The following is a 13,637-nucleotide window of genomic DNA, read 5'->3' on the forward strand; positions in this document are numbered from 1 at the left end:
CAGATAAATAGCGCTACATACTTAATAGATGCTTTTCATCGATCGTCGTCATCAAAGGAAAAAGAAAACAAAAAGAAAGGACAAGAAAGAACCACTGATCTCCCCCCCCCCCTGCAAAAATCATCGTAGATGGCGCTAGAGATATAAACAACGATGCGCGACTGACGTGTACAGTTTCAGCTCGAGTGTACCAACTGAATGCGAGTCCTGTGCTGCAGAAATGAATGGACTTTGCCCAGCTGCTGCTTCGATTCACCACCATCAACTTGATCCGTGTACAAGTTCAATACGAGAGCTGTGCCGTGAGTGAGGTTCTACATGCCTTGATGTCGATGATATGATCGAAGAATCGGGAATTTCATCCCAGACGATCTCCGTCGACCTTCGCTCTAGCCAGGAAACCGTTTCCACTTCGATGTTGTCAAGTTTCATTTTACAGTGGTATGGCGACTAGTCTAGCTAGTGTGAAACTGAAAGGTATTTTACAGAAATACTCAGTAACGTTAATAGATCTAACCCTAGTCGTTAGAGTTCTAGTCTAACGACGTAACGTTAGTAAATTTAGACGGGAGTAGGAGTCGGGATCTAAATTAACAAAACTAACAGCACGTTAGAAATGTCATTGTCAGATACATGTAGCCTTGTCCAAGAGATGTAGTAAAATATCTGCTAGCATTCCAGTTCCACGTCCAAACATATCATGTACATGTTAATGTACAAGGTATAACTGGTATAACTGTACTGTAGTTGGTTTAAAGGTGGTCTAGATACTACTTCTTTGAAGAGGCAGAGCTACCAAGTCTCACGCATTGTGACTGTGAGTGAGACTCAAGCATTCAGGGTCTGTCTCACGATCTCATGCATGACACCCATTTTTCTCATGCATTGGGAGCCTAGCTTAAATGATTAAAGTGCGAGTGGCAACTGAAGGCATATTTCCCTTTTGTCTTTCAAAATAAGTAAAAAATACCAGTGGTAGTCACTATAAGTATGCACCAGCTTCTGCCCTTCTACCATTAAGAGCTAAAAATTGAAAAAGCTCCCTACCGTGGGAGGGCAGACAACCCCCTCCCACACCCTCCCCTCGCTCAAGAACATTTGTGCACGCCAAGATGCTGGGTCATGAAAATCTCACTCGTGTCATAAAAATTTTTTGAACTTGGCATCTATGACAATGTGAAGAGGGTCTATTAAGCGTGACACGGTGTTCAAAGTTTTGTAACGTGATAACTACCCATACTAGTAAATTACTAGTAGCACGGTACTGTATTCCTGCCAAAATGAATGCCTGCAGGGATGTATTGTAAGTAAAAAGGACTGGTATTATGCTTGCATTTGAGGCATATACCAAGTATGAGATTCGTGCAGAGACTTGCACGTTAATGATTAGGTATTTAAGAATCTGGAGTCTAGCAGTAGACTAGACCTAGATTCTAGTTAATCTATCAATCATTCAATTAGAATCTTCCTGAATTACCTACGATGACGCCCAGTAAGTTGGAGACTTGTAGAGGGCCATTCAGACTGAGGATTCAATCTTTAAGAGAACAGCTGGATCAAAGTCTTCCATATCATGCAAAATCTTGAACACTTGAATCACATCTCAACGTTCACGTTGATACTCTAAGGATGTAAAATTGTATCCTCGTGCAATCTCCCTGTACTCTTATGAGAAAGAATGTCATGCGTCTAGTGACATGTATTTGCAATCATTGCTGATCATACTAAAAGGAGGGAAAATTAGTCATGCACATCATTTTTTGCACTCTGCCGCGTTTGGTGAATTTTGTGTTTTTTTCTCTTTTTTAAAAATTCAGAGTCAAAAGGGGCCTGAGCTTTGAGTACATATTGTACTCTTCCTCACTGCACTGACAATTCTTCTCCCTTACAGCATGGCACCTTCAAATGCACAGCCAGTACCATACTATAGTACAGTGTACATTAGATGTAACTTGTAACATACACATCCATGAGGGTGACTTATGATTCTTTCGCCAGCAACTCTACCGGCCTCTCTCGCCATACCAAGGGCAACATCACTTGACTTGTACCACCACTATCGTCACGTAGACTGTATCTCGCCACTTGCAGAGTTGGTAGGATCCAGCATGTAGGGGAAACCAAGACCACACTCAAAAGATGTGTCTACATAGTATGGGCACAGATCAACTGTCAACACAGCCAAGCTGGACACTCCAATTGGCCACCATTTCTATCTCCCTATTTCACTCTGTCACAGACATGATTCTAGAGGGCATCAAATCTTTGGGCACTTGTCCGGAAACAGTCCCAACCAACAGAGAGAAGCTCTGGATGAGATGACTTCACACAATCCAACCCCATGGCCTCAGCATCCAGAAGGAAAATGACTAACATAATTTTTGTCATCCCTTTATACTTTACACATGTTCCTAATGAACAACCCTTATTCCTGGTTTGGTCCTTCCTCTTGTCAGAGTTATGTTTATATAGCCCTTTCCACATACATCGTATACACTAACTTGTATAATTTGTTTTTGTTTATATGTATAGTATACACATACATGCATATGTTTCTCCCTTTAGGATTTTTGCTTAGTATCAATCCAGTATGTTTTACCTTTATGTGTATACATGGTGATATGTTTTGTACTTTGTAATTATTGGTTGACTCTTTCTTTCATTTTGTTGCCACATCTTTGCACACCAGGTTAGGGCTCGCTGCTTGTTCAGCCTCCCCCCCCCCCCTCTTCACTCATGCTGTTGCTATTTCACTCTTTTCCTATTCTTTATCCCTTTGTTGTTCCTTATCTTGTTTGATGTTGCCTCCCTATTCATTGTTATCTATCATAGGTTTCCCTCCCATGATCCTTGGGATCATCACTGACCTTCCTCTGCCTTTTGTCTGTTGCTTGAATCCCCCTTGATACCTGTTGGGCTCCCTGCCTTTGATTTCTAGCCCACCCCTTTTATTTTCTTTGTTCTGTGTCCCTCTAGCCCTCCCCTGACTATGCTTGTTGTGTGTAGTCCTTATGTGATTGCTTTCCCTACTTGTTTGTCATTTTGCCGCTGAAGAAGATTCTGCTTGAATTGAAAGTTCAGACCCCTTTTGACTCCAAGACATTGTATTGTGACAAATGTACAAAAATCTGTAGCTCTATAACAAGCCAAAATATTTGTGTGCTGTTATATTTTCGCATCAGTTTCTTGTCGCGTGCAATGCGAAAAAATTTCCACACTGCGAAAATTTCCACTTTTACAGTACATCATATGGATACAGTGTAAACATGTTGGCAAGCATGACATGTATGAATTACCCTGTCATATCCTAATAACAGCCGTCTGGCTATATTTGTAACAATATCATTATAATGACCAAAATAAGATCATCATGAAATTTTGTGGAAGCAGAGACATGTGAGAGTAACATCCTGTAAGCTAAAATAAAATCAAGTGTAATTTTTCAGTCGTAACTGCAGGGCCCCTAGAAGTTCTAGGGTGCCTCTTTTACTCCAGACACGATTTCCCACTAATGCCATCGTAACACGACTATGCCTCATCTTCTGAGCTGCAATGCAATGTTACAACCTTGTACCGAGAGGGACCTGGCAGTGGCGAATGACGTGGCTCTTGCATGCGCTAGACATTGGGAAATGGTTGTGTGATGACACAAGATGATGATGATTGGAAAGTTGTCAAACTTTCACAAATGAAGCATGCTGGAGACTTGGATCATTGTTTTTGATTCATGTAGGATGTATATGTGTGTTGATGGAACTTCGCCTCACTACAGTTAAAGCTAAATTCTTGAACTTTTAATTATCTCAAGTGGAGACTGACCCTTTATGAAATCCACTGTTCTCGTAAGTTTGGTCCCAAATTAGGTGACAAGTTCAGTTTTAAGTTGTTTTTTTTGTGACGGAAGGATTAAATTCAGCTCTTGAAGCTTCTATTTTATGGAGCTGGAGCTCAGAATCTCATGATAACTGATTGTCTAATTTCTTTTCTTCTAGGAAAACAAAAACATTAACTACTTTGTTCTTGTAATCTAGGACACATCCACTCTAATCTGAAAATCTGCAGGATGATTTTTTTTTTGATAGACCAGCATTATCTTTGATTGCTACGTACACATATAAAAAGCTAGCACATCCCACATGTTCAGCATATCCCAAGGTGTTTAGTGCATTACTTACTGTTCCTTCAGGATGCATCCACATTCTATGGGGAGTCCATGATAGGTCTTAAAATGATATACAAAAGTGTACCATGTAGACACCCAGCAAAAAATAAAAGTAAATGAATAAAACACAGTAAATAAATAAAATAATAGGAATAATGATAATACTGAAGAAACACACAGCACACTGTAAGAAACTTATCTAATTTCTGGTTTGCAGTTTATATGTAGAGTATTTATAATAAATGAATGCTGTTATGCATGTTATTTACTACCTGCAGATTTAGAGTGAGGGTGACATCTTGCAGAAGAGGAAACTTGCAGACTACCAACATGTGGGGGCGCATGTCAAACCTGGTGCAAAATGTCCAGGGAAGACTGGACACTGTGGTGGACAATGTCAACAAGTCTGTGAGTGAGGAGGAGGATGCAGGGAGAGGCACTAAGCAGGTGAAGACTGCATCATGTACATTATGTATTACTTACATAAATATTATGTAGCATGCTTGTAATGTGTGTTTTCTTGAGATATTTTGACTATGCTTCCAGTTGTCTAATGTCAGCTCCTACTGTCTTTGATCCCATCATCAAAAGATTGTGATAACTCACAGTGGTCTATGGCTTCATGAGTATGGTGAACTACAATTTATATGTATAGAAAGTGTCCACTTTCTTGTGTGTAGCCTCATATAGCTCCATACGTCCAGACATTTTTGTGCCACCTGATAAAGATGACATGTCATATCTTGATAGAGTGATGCGAGAGTTTCAGTAGAGATTATTCACTGATCAATGAGCTTTCATGTAACAAGGAGAGTATTACATGTATCTTAGAAATTTTGCAATTCTAACAACCTGTTTGTGTGTATAATGTCTTGGCTCATGGATAGGTGGTGAATATATTATTGACATTGTGATTTATACACAATATATGCACTGACAACATTGTAATGAGATGCTGATACGGTGGAGTTAAGGGACCAGACAAAAATGTATGTTGCATGAAGGTAAAGAGAGGAACAGAGGAGCAAAAGTGATGACAGCAGCATGATTTTAGATTATGAAGTAATTTGAGTTCAGAAATGAAAAGATACCAGAGTTCCTGTTATCACTTCATACATTACATCTAATAATCCTTGTGTAAGGGCTCTGTCTCCATGGACACCAGCGCCATGTCTCCTGGTGATGCCAGCTTTGTCTCAGCAGGAGACTCTAGCTTCGCCAGTGCCTCGGATGCCCAGGAGCAGCTGGCAGAGCAGAGCCGGCTACTGAGCCAGCTGAAAGACATGATCCGTCAGAAGGACAAGGAGTTGGTGGAGTCCACAGCCAAGCTGTCCAAGTTCAAGCTGCAGGCTAAGGCCAAGATTGCCACACTGACCAACCAGCTGGAAGAAGCCAAGAAAGGTGGCAAAGGCAAAGCAGGAGATGATAAGGTAATTAACTCCAGCTGGGCAGCACAGGTCTCAAAGCTGTCAGAAGTGAGAGGGGATTTGGCTGAAGCCACTTTCTTTGCATTAGAGTTTGTTCAAACCTCTCCTGTGGCCTCCTGTGTAACATATGAAATTTACTAATGTTTCTGTTACCCCCAAGGGTTTATGAATGCATAGGAAGAGCAGAGATGCAACAGGGACCAATATAAGCAATGTGGCAAACTGCCCCTTCAAAAACCTTCAAATCGTATCAAAACAAAACAAACACACACAAAATGAAAACAAAAACAAAAGGTGCATCCCAAAAGAAGAGCCAAAAACAAAAAGAGAGAGAGAAAAAAAGGAATGATAATATAAGCAATGGATTCTACATGTACCACAAGGTAGCCTGTTATTCTCATAAATCCTCACATAGATTGGCTGTTGATAAGATACGTATTGCTTCCTGTTTGTGAAACCTATTGTAGAGGGTGCCTTAAAAAACAGAAGGGACTGCAAGTCTGCCTTTGCACTCACAGAACACATCCACATGAAGAAATAACACAAATTGTGTTCTCACTGCAGTTAAAGTCTTATAGCTGATTGTTTCTTATAACTGAGACAAATTGGAGAGCTGGAGAATTTGTAGCTATTTTCTGAACTGAGAAGATCTTGATAGTGTTTTGTCAATTCATCAAAACTAACTGAAGAAGCAGAACAATATGCACCATTCCAAATGGCAAATGTAAAAGAAATGATTATGTTGGTTGCTGTGGTAAACCAGACAATCATGTCACGTTTTATATTACTGTATTTGCTAGTGATAAGGCCACACTATTTTTAACAGAAATAGAGCAATAAAGTCAGGATGGGGCCTATACATCACTACAACCAAATCATGGTCTTTCCAACCCAGCAAATCACCTGCTTAATGAACCACACAAAATTATGCTTGGGACCCTACAATAATCCTATTGAGCAACTCCATAACATCCAATGAATTCATTAATTTTACAGACAGTGCTGTGTTCAGCAGTCCAGTGGCAACTTGTTTTATGTCATTAGCTTCTAGTAGCAGTTGTTTCTGTGTGAATTTTGAGGAGATTGAAATGAAACTTTAAATATGAAGCGCGATGCAAACTTTGTTTGCATAGCCATAGTAGCGATTCTGATATCTAATAACCTGCCCTGTGGACATTACACAATACCACTCTCTCTGGCAGTACATTACAATAGATATTTACCTTTCAAACATTTTTGCACGCACTCTCTTTTTCACACAAGTTTTATGCTCAAGTTTGACACTTCAAAATTTCGCGAACACGCGCTCAATAATTCTTCACGTTACATGCTCAAAAATCCTGATGCAAGCACTTCATTCTGTCCATACCTGTAGAATTTCAAATAAAACAAACACAAACTTTTTTTTTTAAATTAACCTGTGAAAGCTGTACTGCCTGCGTATGTATGTCCATGATTTTTTATTATGGTTGTTACTTAAACTGTAAATAATCAATGTTTATGTACGGTACGTCAATGAAGGGCAATTTGTTGATTGCAATAAAAACAACTTGATGAATCATCAATTGTAATAGTATGAAGATTGGCTGAAATAGAAATGAAAATTATTATCTAAATTCTTAAAAGTGATGAAAGTTTTACTGCACATTTCTTGTTGGCACAAGTCACCAAAAATGGGCTGTGGCTTATACTGCACTGCTGCCTTATTGCCAGTGAATACAATAACATACATGTATCAGTGAATTAGCTGCACTGGTGTGTGATGCAAATTCCTTCTGTCTTGCCAGTATTCTGAAAGTATTTGAAAGATCAGATACAGCTGTTCTATATAACTTTTTTTGTGTGTCCTTATGCTGATAGGAAGGAGCCAGTGATGATGCCTCTAGTAGAGGTAAACTTCTGGTCCTTAAGAAGAAGCTGGATGAGAAAGAGAAGGGTCTGGCAGAGAGTGAGTCCAAACTGTCCAAGCTGGAAGAAATTGTGAATGAGAAGCAGGCTATGCTGAACCAACGAGATGACAGGATCAAAGTCTGTGAGCAAAGGATAGAAGAACTGGAAGAACAGGACAGGAGAACGACAGGAGAACTTCTGGTTCGTACAATCTCTTTAAGCATGCTTGTACATCTCTCTTTGCCATGAATAAAGCTTTCTTTAAAAGGGGGAAAATTCAATTCAATCAAAATGCATGTGTAGATTCTATAGATGCTGTAGCTTCCAGTGCCTGGACTGTCTGCCATCAGCTGAATCAGGTATAAACCACATAAGTCCCTTCTTTCTTGTATTCTACCATGCAGCCACATAGACCAGTCTTTCTTGTTCTTCCATTGTCATCATTTTGAATTTTCCTTTGTGATGGGAAAAGACTTTGGACTGTACTTCACACTTTCCTTGTTCTTTGCTCTCTATTGCTTCCATCTCTGTAAATGTCACATGTATCTTCCAGGAGAAAGAAAAGATCATTGAGAAGCGAGATGCCATGTTAGAGGCTCTTCGGAGTGGAGGAGCCGCTGTTGTCATGGATACTGGTCCTACCACTCAACTCAATAACCGAGTGAAGGAGTTAGAGGTATAGATATGTCTTCATCTTTTGTTTTGCTGTATTTTCATATTTCCTCACATATATACAAACTCCACCCCAATATAAACTGTCATCATTATCATCCCTTGTCTCAGTTTTCTTACCAGTATTGTGACTTGCATGCTAATTATACATGTTTATTGTTTGTCGCTATAATGACATTTTTGCATCTCCTGTTTTTCACACTGCCTAAACTGTATACAAAGTGTGTTTCATCCATCAAATTATACTTGTGTTATATGTCTAAATAATATGTTTGTGTTTACTTCATGTACATGGAAATCAGTTCATATGATGCACAAACAAGCATGAACTATATTTTAAGAAGACAAATCCTCTGCATGCATGCACAATGTGTCATTCATAATCAGCAAATGCATGAGAGCTTATTTGAGTGTCTTGATGGCATGATGATCATCACTGATGAATTGTGAAATCCTCACTAAAACTTTGTTTTCCCATTCTGCTTCCATCAAGCATTACGTTCGTATTTGTTGAACATATTTGCATGGCAAAATCATGTTAAAAATTAGAAAAAGACATTTCCCATGCAAATATGACCTTGCATCACAAAACTGCCAAAAAGTCACTAGACATGGATAATTAGTTAAGAGCAGGTTCTGAGAGATCAGACTCTAAACTTTAAAATGATGCATAACTCAATACAAATGGACCATCCTAAACTATCTAAATAATGGGAAGAAAGTACAAACTCTGGAAAAGTGCTTACTGAGAAAAGAGGCTTTGAAGTTAGGGTCTATCACCAAGCTGTGCACTGTGCAATGAATGGGACAAAAAACAGGATCTAAAACTCCAGAGCAGCCACAATGAAGGGATTAGCAGATTAAGCTGAAATTTTGCACACTCTATAAGCACATCCTATTCATGACTGCCACTGACTTTCAGAGCAGTAGCATCATCCTTTCAAAGGTTATTAGAGTTGAAAGTGAAGAGTGTGTAATGGGTTTTTAAGAAATTGAATATAAAGGGGCCTCTTGGACATACCTAATCACATTTGTACAAAAAAAAAAGTTCTAGAAGAGCTTCCCCCCCCAAAAAAAAAAAACAACAACAACAAACAAACAAACAAACAAACAAAAAACAAAACACAATTTTCAGGCATGATATTCTGTAGATTTAAATCTGATTTCAGGTTTTTTTTTCTCAAGTCTGTACACATTTTGCTATTTTGATGTATCAAAATCACCTGAAAATTTTGATTTCTGGTTCTGTCAAAAAACCTCAATATCATCCCTGAATTTTAAATTTATGTTATGATCCCAAACTTAAGAATTATGTCGAAGAATTGCTCTTTTAGAATACATAAAAATCTCAAAATTGACTAGGTTGACCCATTTCACCTATTTTGAGTTCTTACATGAAACATCTGATATTGCAACTTTTTGTAGGTGTTGTGATGCAGTCACAAATCTAATTGTTTTACTTAGTCAAATATGTATAACAGTAGAGAATGTAGTGCTTAAATTGCATCCAAATCTTTAGACCAAAAAAAAAAAAAAATAATAATAATAAGTGAAGCATAATCCATGAAAAAGGAAACTTGTGGCAGCCCTAACCTTTTTATATTTCTTCTGTGTGTATTGTGTGTAATTCAAACCTGATAATACACATATTAGCATTAAGTCTTCATGTTTGGGATTATAAAGAAGAAAAGTATGTGTTTATCAATGTCTAGAAACATTCATTCCCTAACCCCTTCCAAGAAAAAAAAAAATCAAGACTTTTTTTTAGATGATCCGACAATCTTCTTGGATCACCTTCAATATCCCTACTGATTCTTTAATCTATTATTGCTACTGTTGATGAAAAGACACATACAAGCTGAAGGCTAAAGGGTTTGAATAAAATTTACATCCATGGACTGTGTGTTGGACTTGATATGTGACTGACTTTCTTCATGGCAATGGATGTAGAAATTATTACGCGAGGAGAAGACAAAGTCACAAGAGGTCCTGGACCATCTTGTTCGCAAGGACCAGCTCCTGATTGAGCAGAGTGACAGGGTGGCTTTGTTGGAATACCAGACTCAAGGGGCCAAGCAGATGAGTCGTGACCAGGATGAAGTTATAGAGGGTAGAGATAGGGCAATTAAGGTGAGAGACCTGGCCTCGAGTGACTGACATTTAGTTTTCCTTGCTGTTCTTTGCTGCTGTGATACACACACATTTAACATATATTTCAAATATAATCTTTCTCATGCATTTTTTTTTCTTTGGCTGCTTCTGCTGGCATTATATTCCTCCATGTTTGAGGTGTGAATTGGTTTGCATTTTTCCTTTTTTTAAAGTCTCAGCTCAAGAGGTATCTGTGAAGATAGAGGTCCAAACTGTGGTCATTTGCCTGCACCATGTAGTTTCTCATTGCAAGCTTTGATCTTTAGAGTTTCAGCAATGGACACTTTTTTTGAGACACTTTCTGTAGGACATTGTTTACATCATGGCTAAGAAAACTTGTTATTAATACTATCACTGTTATTGTTGTTGTAGATATGATTATCATTATCATCATGATTGATCATTATTAGTCTTAATGTTGCTTCAGGTGAAAGGATCAGTTTACAGTAGTCAACATTCATAGTGAATGCATAGATTACAACATATAATGTGTGCAGACTGATAAAAAAATGTAGGCAAAAATGATATCTGATTCATGTGACATAAGAGTATATCAGTCAAGAGGGGTTAGTCAGGTATAGATGTTTATACAAAAGCTGGTTAACATTGGGTTAGGATTGCTGAAGGATTAGCAGTACTTGATATATGTGTTGTAGTATAACTACTTTGTCTCCCTACCCCCCCCCCCCCAAAAAAAAAAAAAAAATACTGCCAGGTCATTTCTATGTGTTCACTCCAGTGAAACCACCCAATTACTCCATATTTATTCTGTTATTATGTGTGTGCGTGTGTGTGTGTGTGTGTTGTAATTTGTCAATGTCTCATTCATTGGTTGTGGTGCGCTCAAAGCTAATATAGCTTTTATGTGTTGCATGCTTCATTGGGATATCATAAGGATGTGTTCAAGTATTTATTTCACATTGGCATGTCACATAGACTGTGCTCTCCTTTTCCTGTTTTACTCTTTAAGTCTTTCTACCCTGTGAGAGAGAATACATTGTTAACTGTGCACAATGTTGGTGTTTGGATTTATCTATATCCCACCTAACTCCTAACCTTCTTGCACTATCTTCCTAGAAATCTCATAATATTTTTTGATATGTTTTTCCTACAAATGAAGTCTTTAAAAGAAATGTGAACAAAGCTGAACATACTCAATAGGTGTGAATCTGATTTCAACCTTGAAATAGTCACTATTTGTAAAAATCGCTTTGCTGTGTTTGGCTGCATTCATGCTATTTCTATTGATGTTTTTGATGAACTAGAAGCAGTTTTGTTATTTTGTCATAGTCCCTAGTACATGATATGTCTATTAGCCTGTGATTAGTATATTGTAAGTTTAAAGGACAAGTTCACCTTCATAGACATGTGGATTAAATGAATGCAGCCATATTAATAGAACACATCAGCAAGAGTTTGAGGAAAATCGGACAATCTCTTTAAAAGTTATGAATTTTTGAAGTTTCTGCTCAGTCACTGCTGGATGAGAAGACTAATACAGCTTGTGATGTCACAAGTGTACAACGATATAAAGAAAATATAAGAAAATTCAACATATTTGCACTTTTCTCGCATAAAAAAAGATCACTTGACTTCCCTCTTTCAGAAGGCAGGGGGAATGATATTACCCTTAACATACGTCAGTGATGAGTCGAGGAAATGTGCACTTTTTTCAAAAAGTAAAATTTTGTGTAATTCTCTTTCTATTTTCCTTATAGCACTGTATGCATGTGACATCATTTACTGTTACGTAGTAGTCCTCTCATCCATCAGTGACTGTGCATTCATAACTTTTGAACGCATTGTTCGATTTCCCCCAAACTTTCACTGAAGTGTTCTACTAATATTGCTGCATTCACTCAATCCACGTGTATATGAAGGTGGACTTGTCCTTTAACTTACATGACACCAAAGAACCAGCGGAGTAAAGAATCCACCATGAAATGGTCCTCAGCATACATTTTAGACGTACATGTATAATTATAAACATTCGAGGCAGAAAGGAAGCCATATCTGGCCTGTGGTTAATACCAATCTAGCTTGAGCAAAAGCCATAAAACCAACAGTATCATACTGACAAGGTACAGTCACCCTTTTGTGTGCTTTAAATTCTAAACATTTGCCCTTTACTGTATTAAATGCTATTGTCCAACATCATCTTGTAGCTGAGTGTGCTGAGAAAATTTGAAGTGAAATCAGTTTCATTCACTGCACTTGATAGGCACTGGATAGGTTAATTTTTAGTTTTCTGTACTTGGGCAGGTGCTGCAAGAAGAGGGGTCCAAGAAGGACCAAGAGATCGGTGACCTGAACAGGGTCATTGAGAATATGCGTTCCAAGATGGAGAGCTCCGATGAGAGAATAACGCAGCTAGCTGATGAGCTAGAGGCAAAGACTGCCCTCTTAAGGCAGGAGAGGGAGAGGTTTAACCAGGAGAAGGCACTAATGGAGGAAAAGCTACAAGTCTATGAAGGAGCAGAGAAGGGAGAAAGGGAGACTCAGCTACAGGAATCAATCAAGGTATGATGGAGGCCTTGGTAGGGAAGACTTAATACTTCTTACTTTTCTTACTGATATTTTTTATTGAAACTTTGTAGCAACTTCCAGCATTCCCAAATATATCTAGTGGCATTTTAATTAAGTCAGCCCATCTTCTAAGACACCATGCGAAGAATCTGTATACATTATCTAGTTGAATTAGTCCTCATTGCTTTTTTTTTTTGTCATTCTGTTTAATAGTGTTCTATTCTTGCAAGACTATGTTAATCCATTAAAGAGTAGTCTCAAATATACTTGGGCAAGTGTCTGTATGTAGTTGGACCGAGATCTGAAGGGGAAGGCCCCCCCCCCCCCACTTGCTCTTTGTATGGAGAGGCATCAACAAATGACATCAACTCCCTTTAGGCTTTGAATCTGTCATATTTTAATTAACTTGCTATTCACAATGTGAGTAAAAATGAATAATGGTACAATGAGAAAAAATGTATGTGTCATTACAATGATCAAATGTGTTAAAAACTTATTAAAACGAAAACCTTCATCATAATGGGGTACTGACTAATGGGGTAATGAGTAATGGGGTAATGAGTAGTGGGGTAGTCTTGTTGAATTGGTAAAATTTGATAAACATTGCTGCATGTAATTATATTTATCTCTTGATTGGCTACTCTGTTTAATTGCGTAAGTTACCGGTACATGTATGCTGTCACACACCATATGCAGTCAAGTGAAGAGCACTAGACTGATAGATACATTGTTTAAATCTAAAAATGCATATGTAATATCAAAGAGTGTAACCATGACTACATGTACATGAGCTTGTGTGTGTAGATGGT

The 13,637-nt window shown here is 38.2% G+C and overlaps 1 protein-coding gene across 1 annotated transcript in view; it reads left to right on the forward strand.

The window, feature by feature from the left end:
• The first annotated feature begins 470 nt into the window (after positions 1 to 470).
• The window catches only part of LOC139728442 (uncharacterized), a 44,211-nt gene continuing 31,044 nt past the window's right edge, over positions 471 to 13,637 (forward strand). The window contains exons 1-7 of the mRNA XM_071639384.1: positions 471 to 477; positions 4,441 to 4,609; positions 5,305 to 5,619; positions 7,450 to 7,680; positions 8,033 to 8,155; positions 10,102 to 10,281; positions 12,565 to 12,822. Coding sequence (XP_071495485.1) covers positions 4,493 to 4,609; positions 5,305 to 5,619; positions 7,450 to 7,680; positions 8,033 to 8,155; positions 10,102 to 10,281; positions 12,565 to 12,822 — 1,224 coding nt within the window. The 5' untranslated portion in view covers positions 471 to 477; positions 4,441 to 4,492. The remainder of the gene's footprint in view (positions 478 to 4,440; positions 4,610 to 5,304; positions 5,620 to 7,449; positions 7,681 to 8,032; positions 8,156 to 10,101; positions 10,282 to 12,564; positions 12,823 to 13,637) is intronic.

Source organism: Diadema antillarum, unplaced genomic scaffold (assembly GCF_040938485.1).
Source record: "Diadema antillarum isolate AM-2024a unplaced genomic scaffold, OU_Dant_1.0 seq00000179_RagTag, whole genome shotgun sequence".
Classification (NCBI taxonomy): Eukaryota; Metazoa; Echinodermata; class Echinoidea; order Diadematoida; family Diadematidae; genus Diadema; species Diadema antillarum.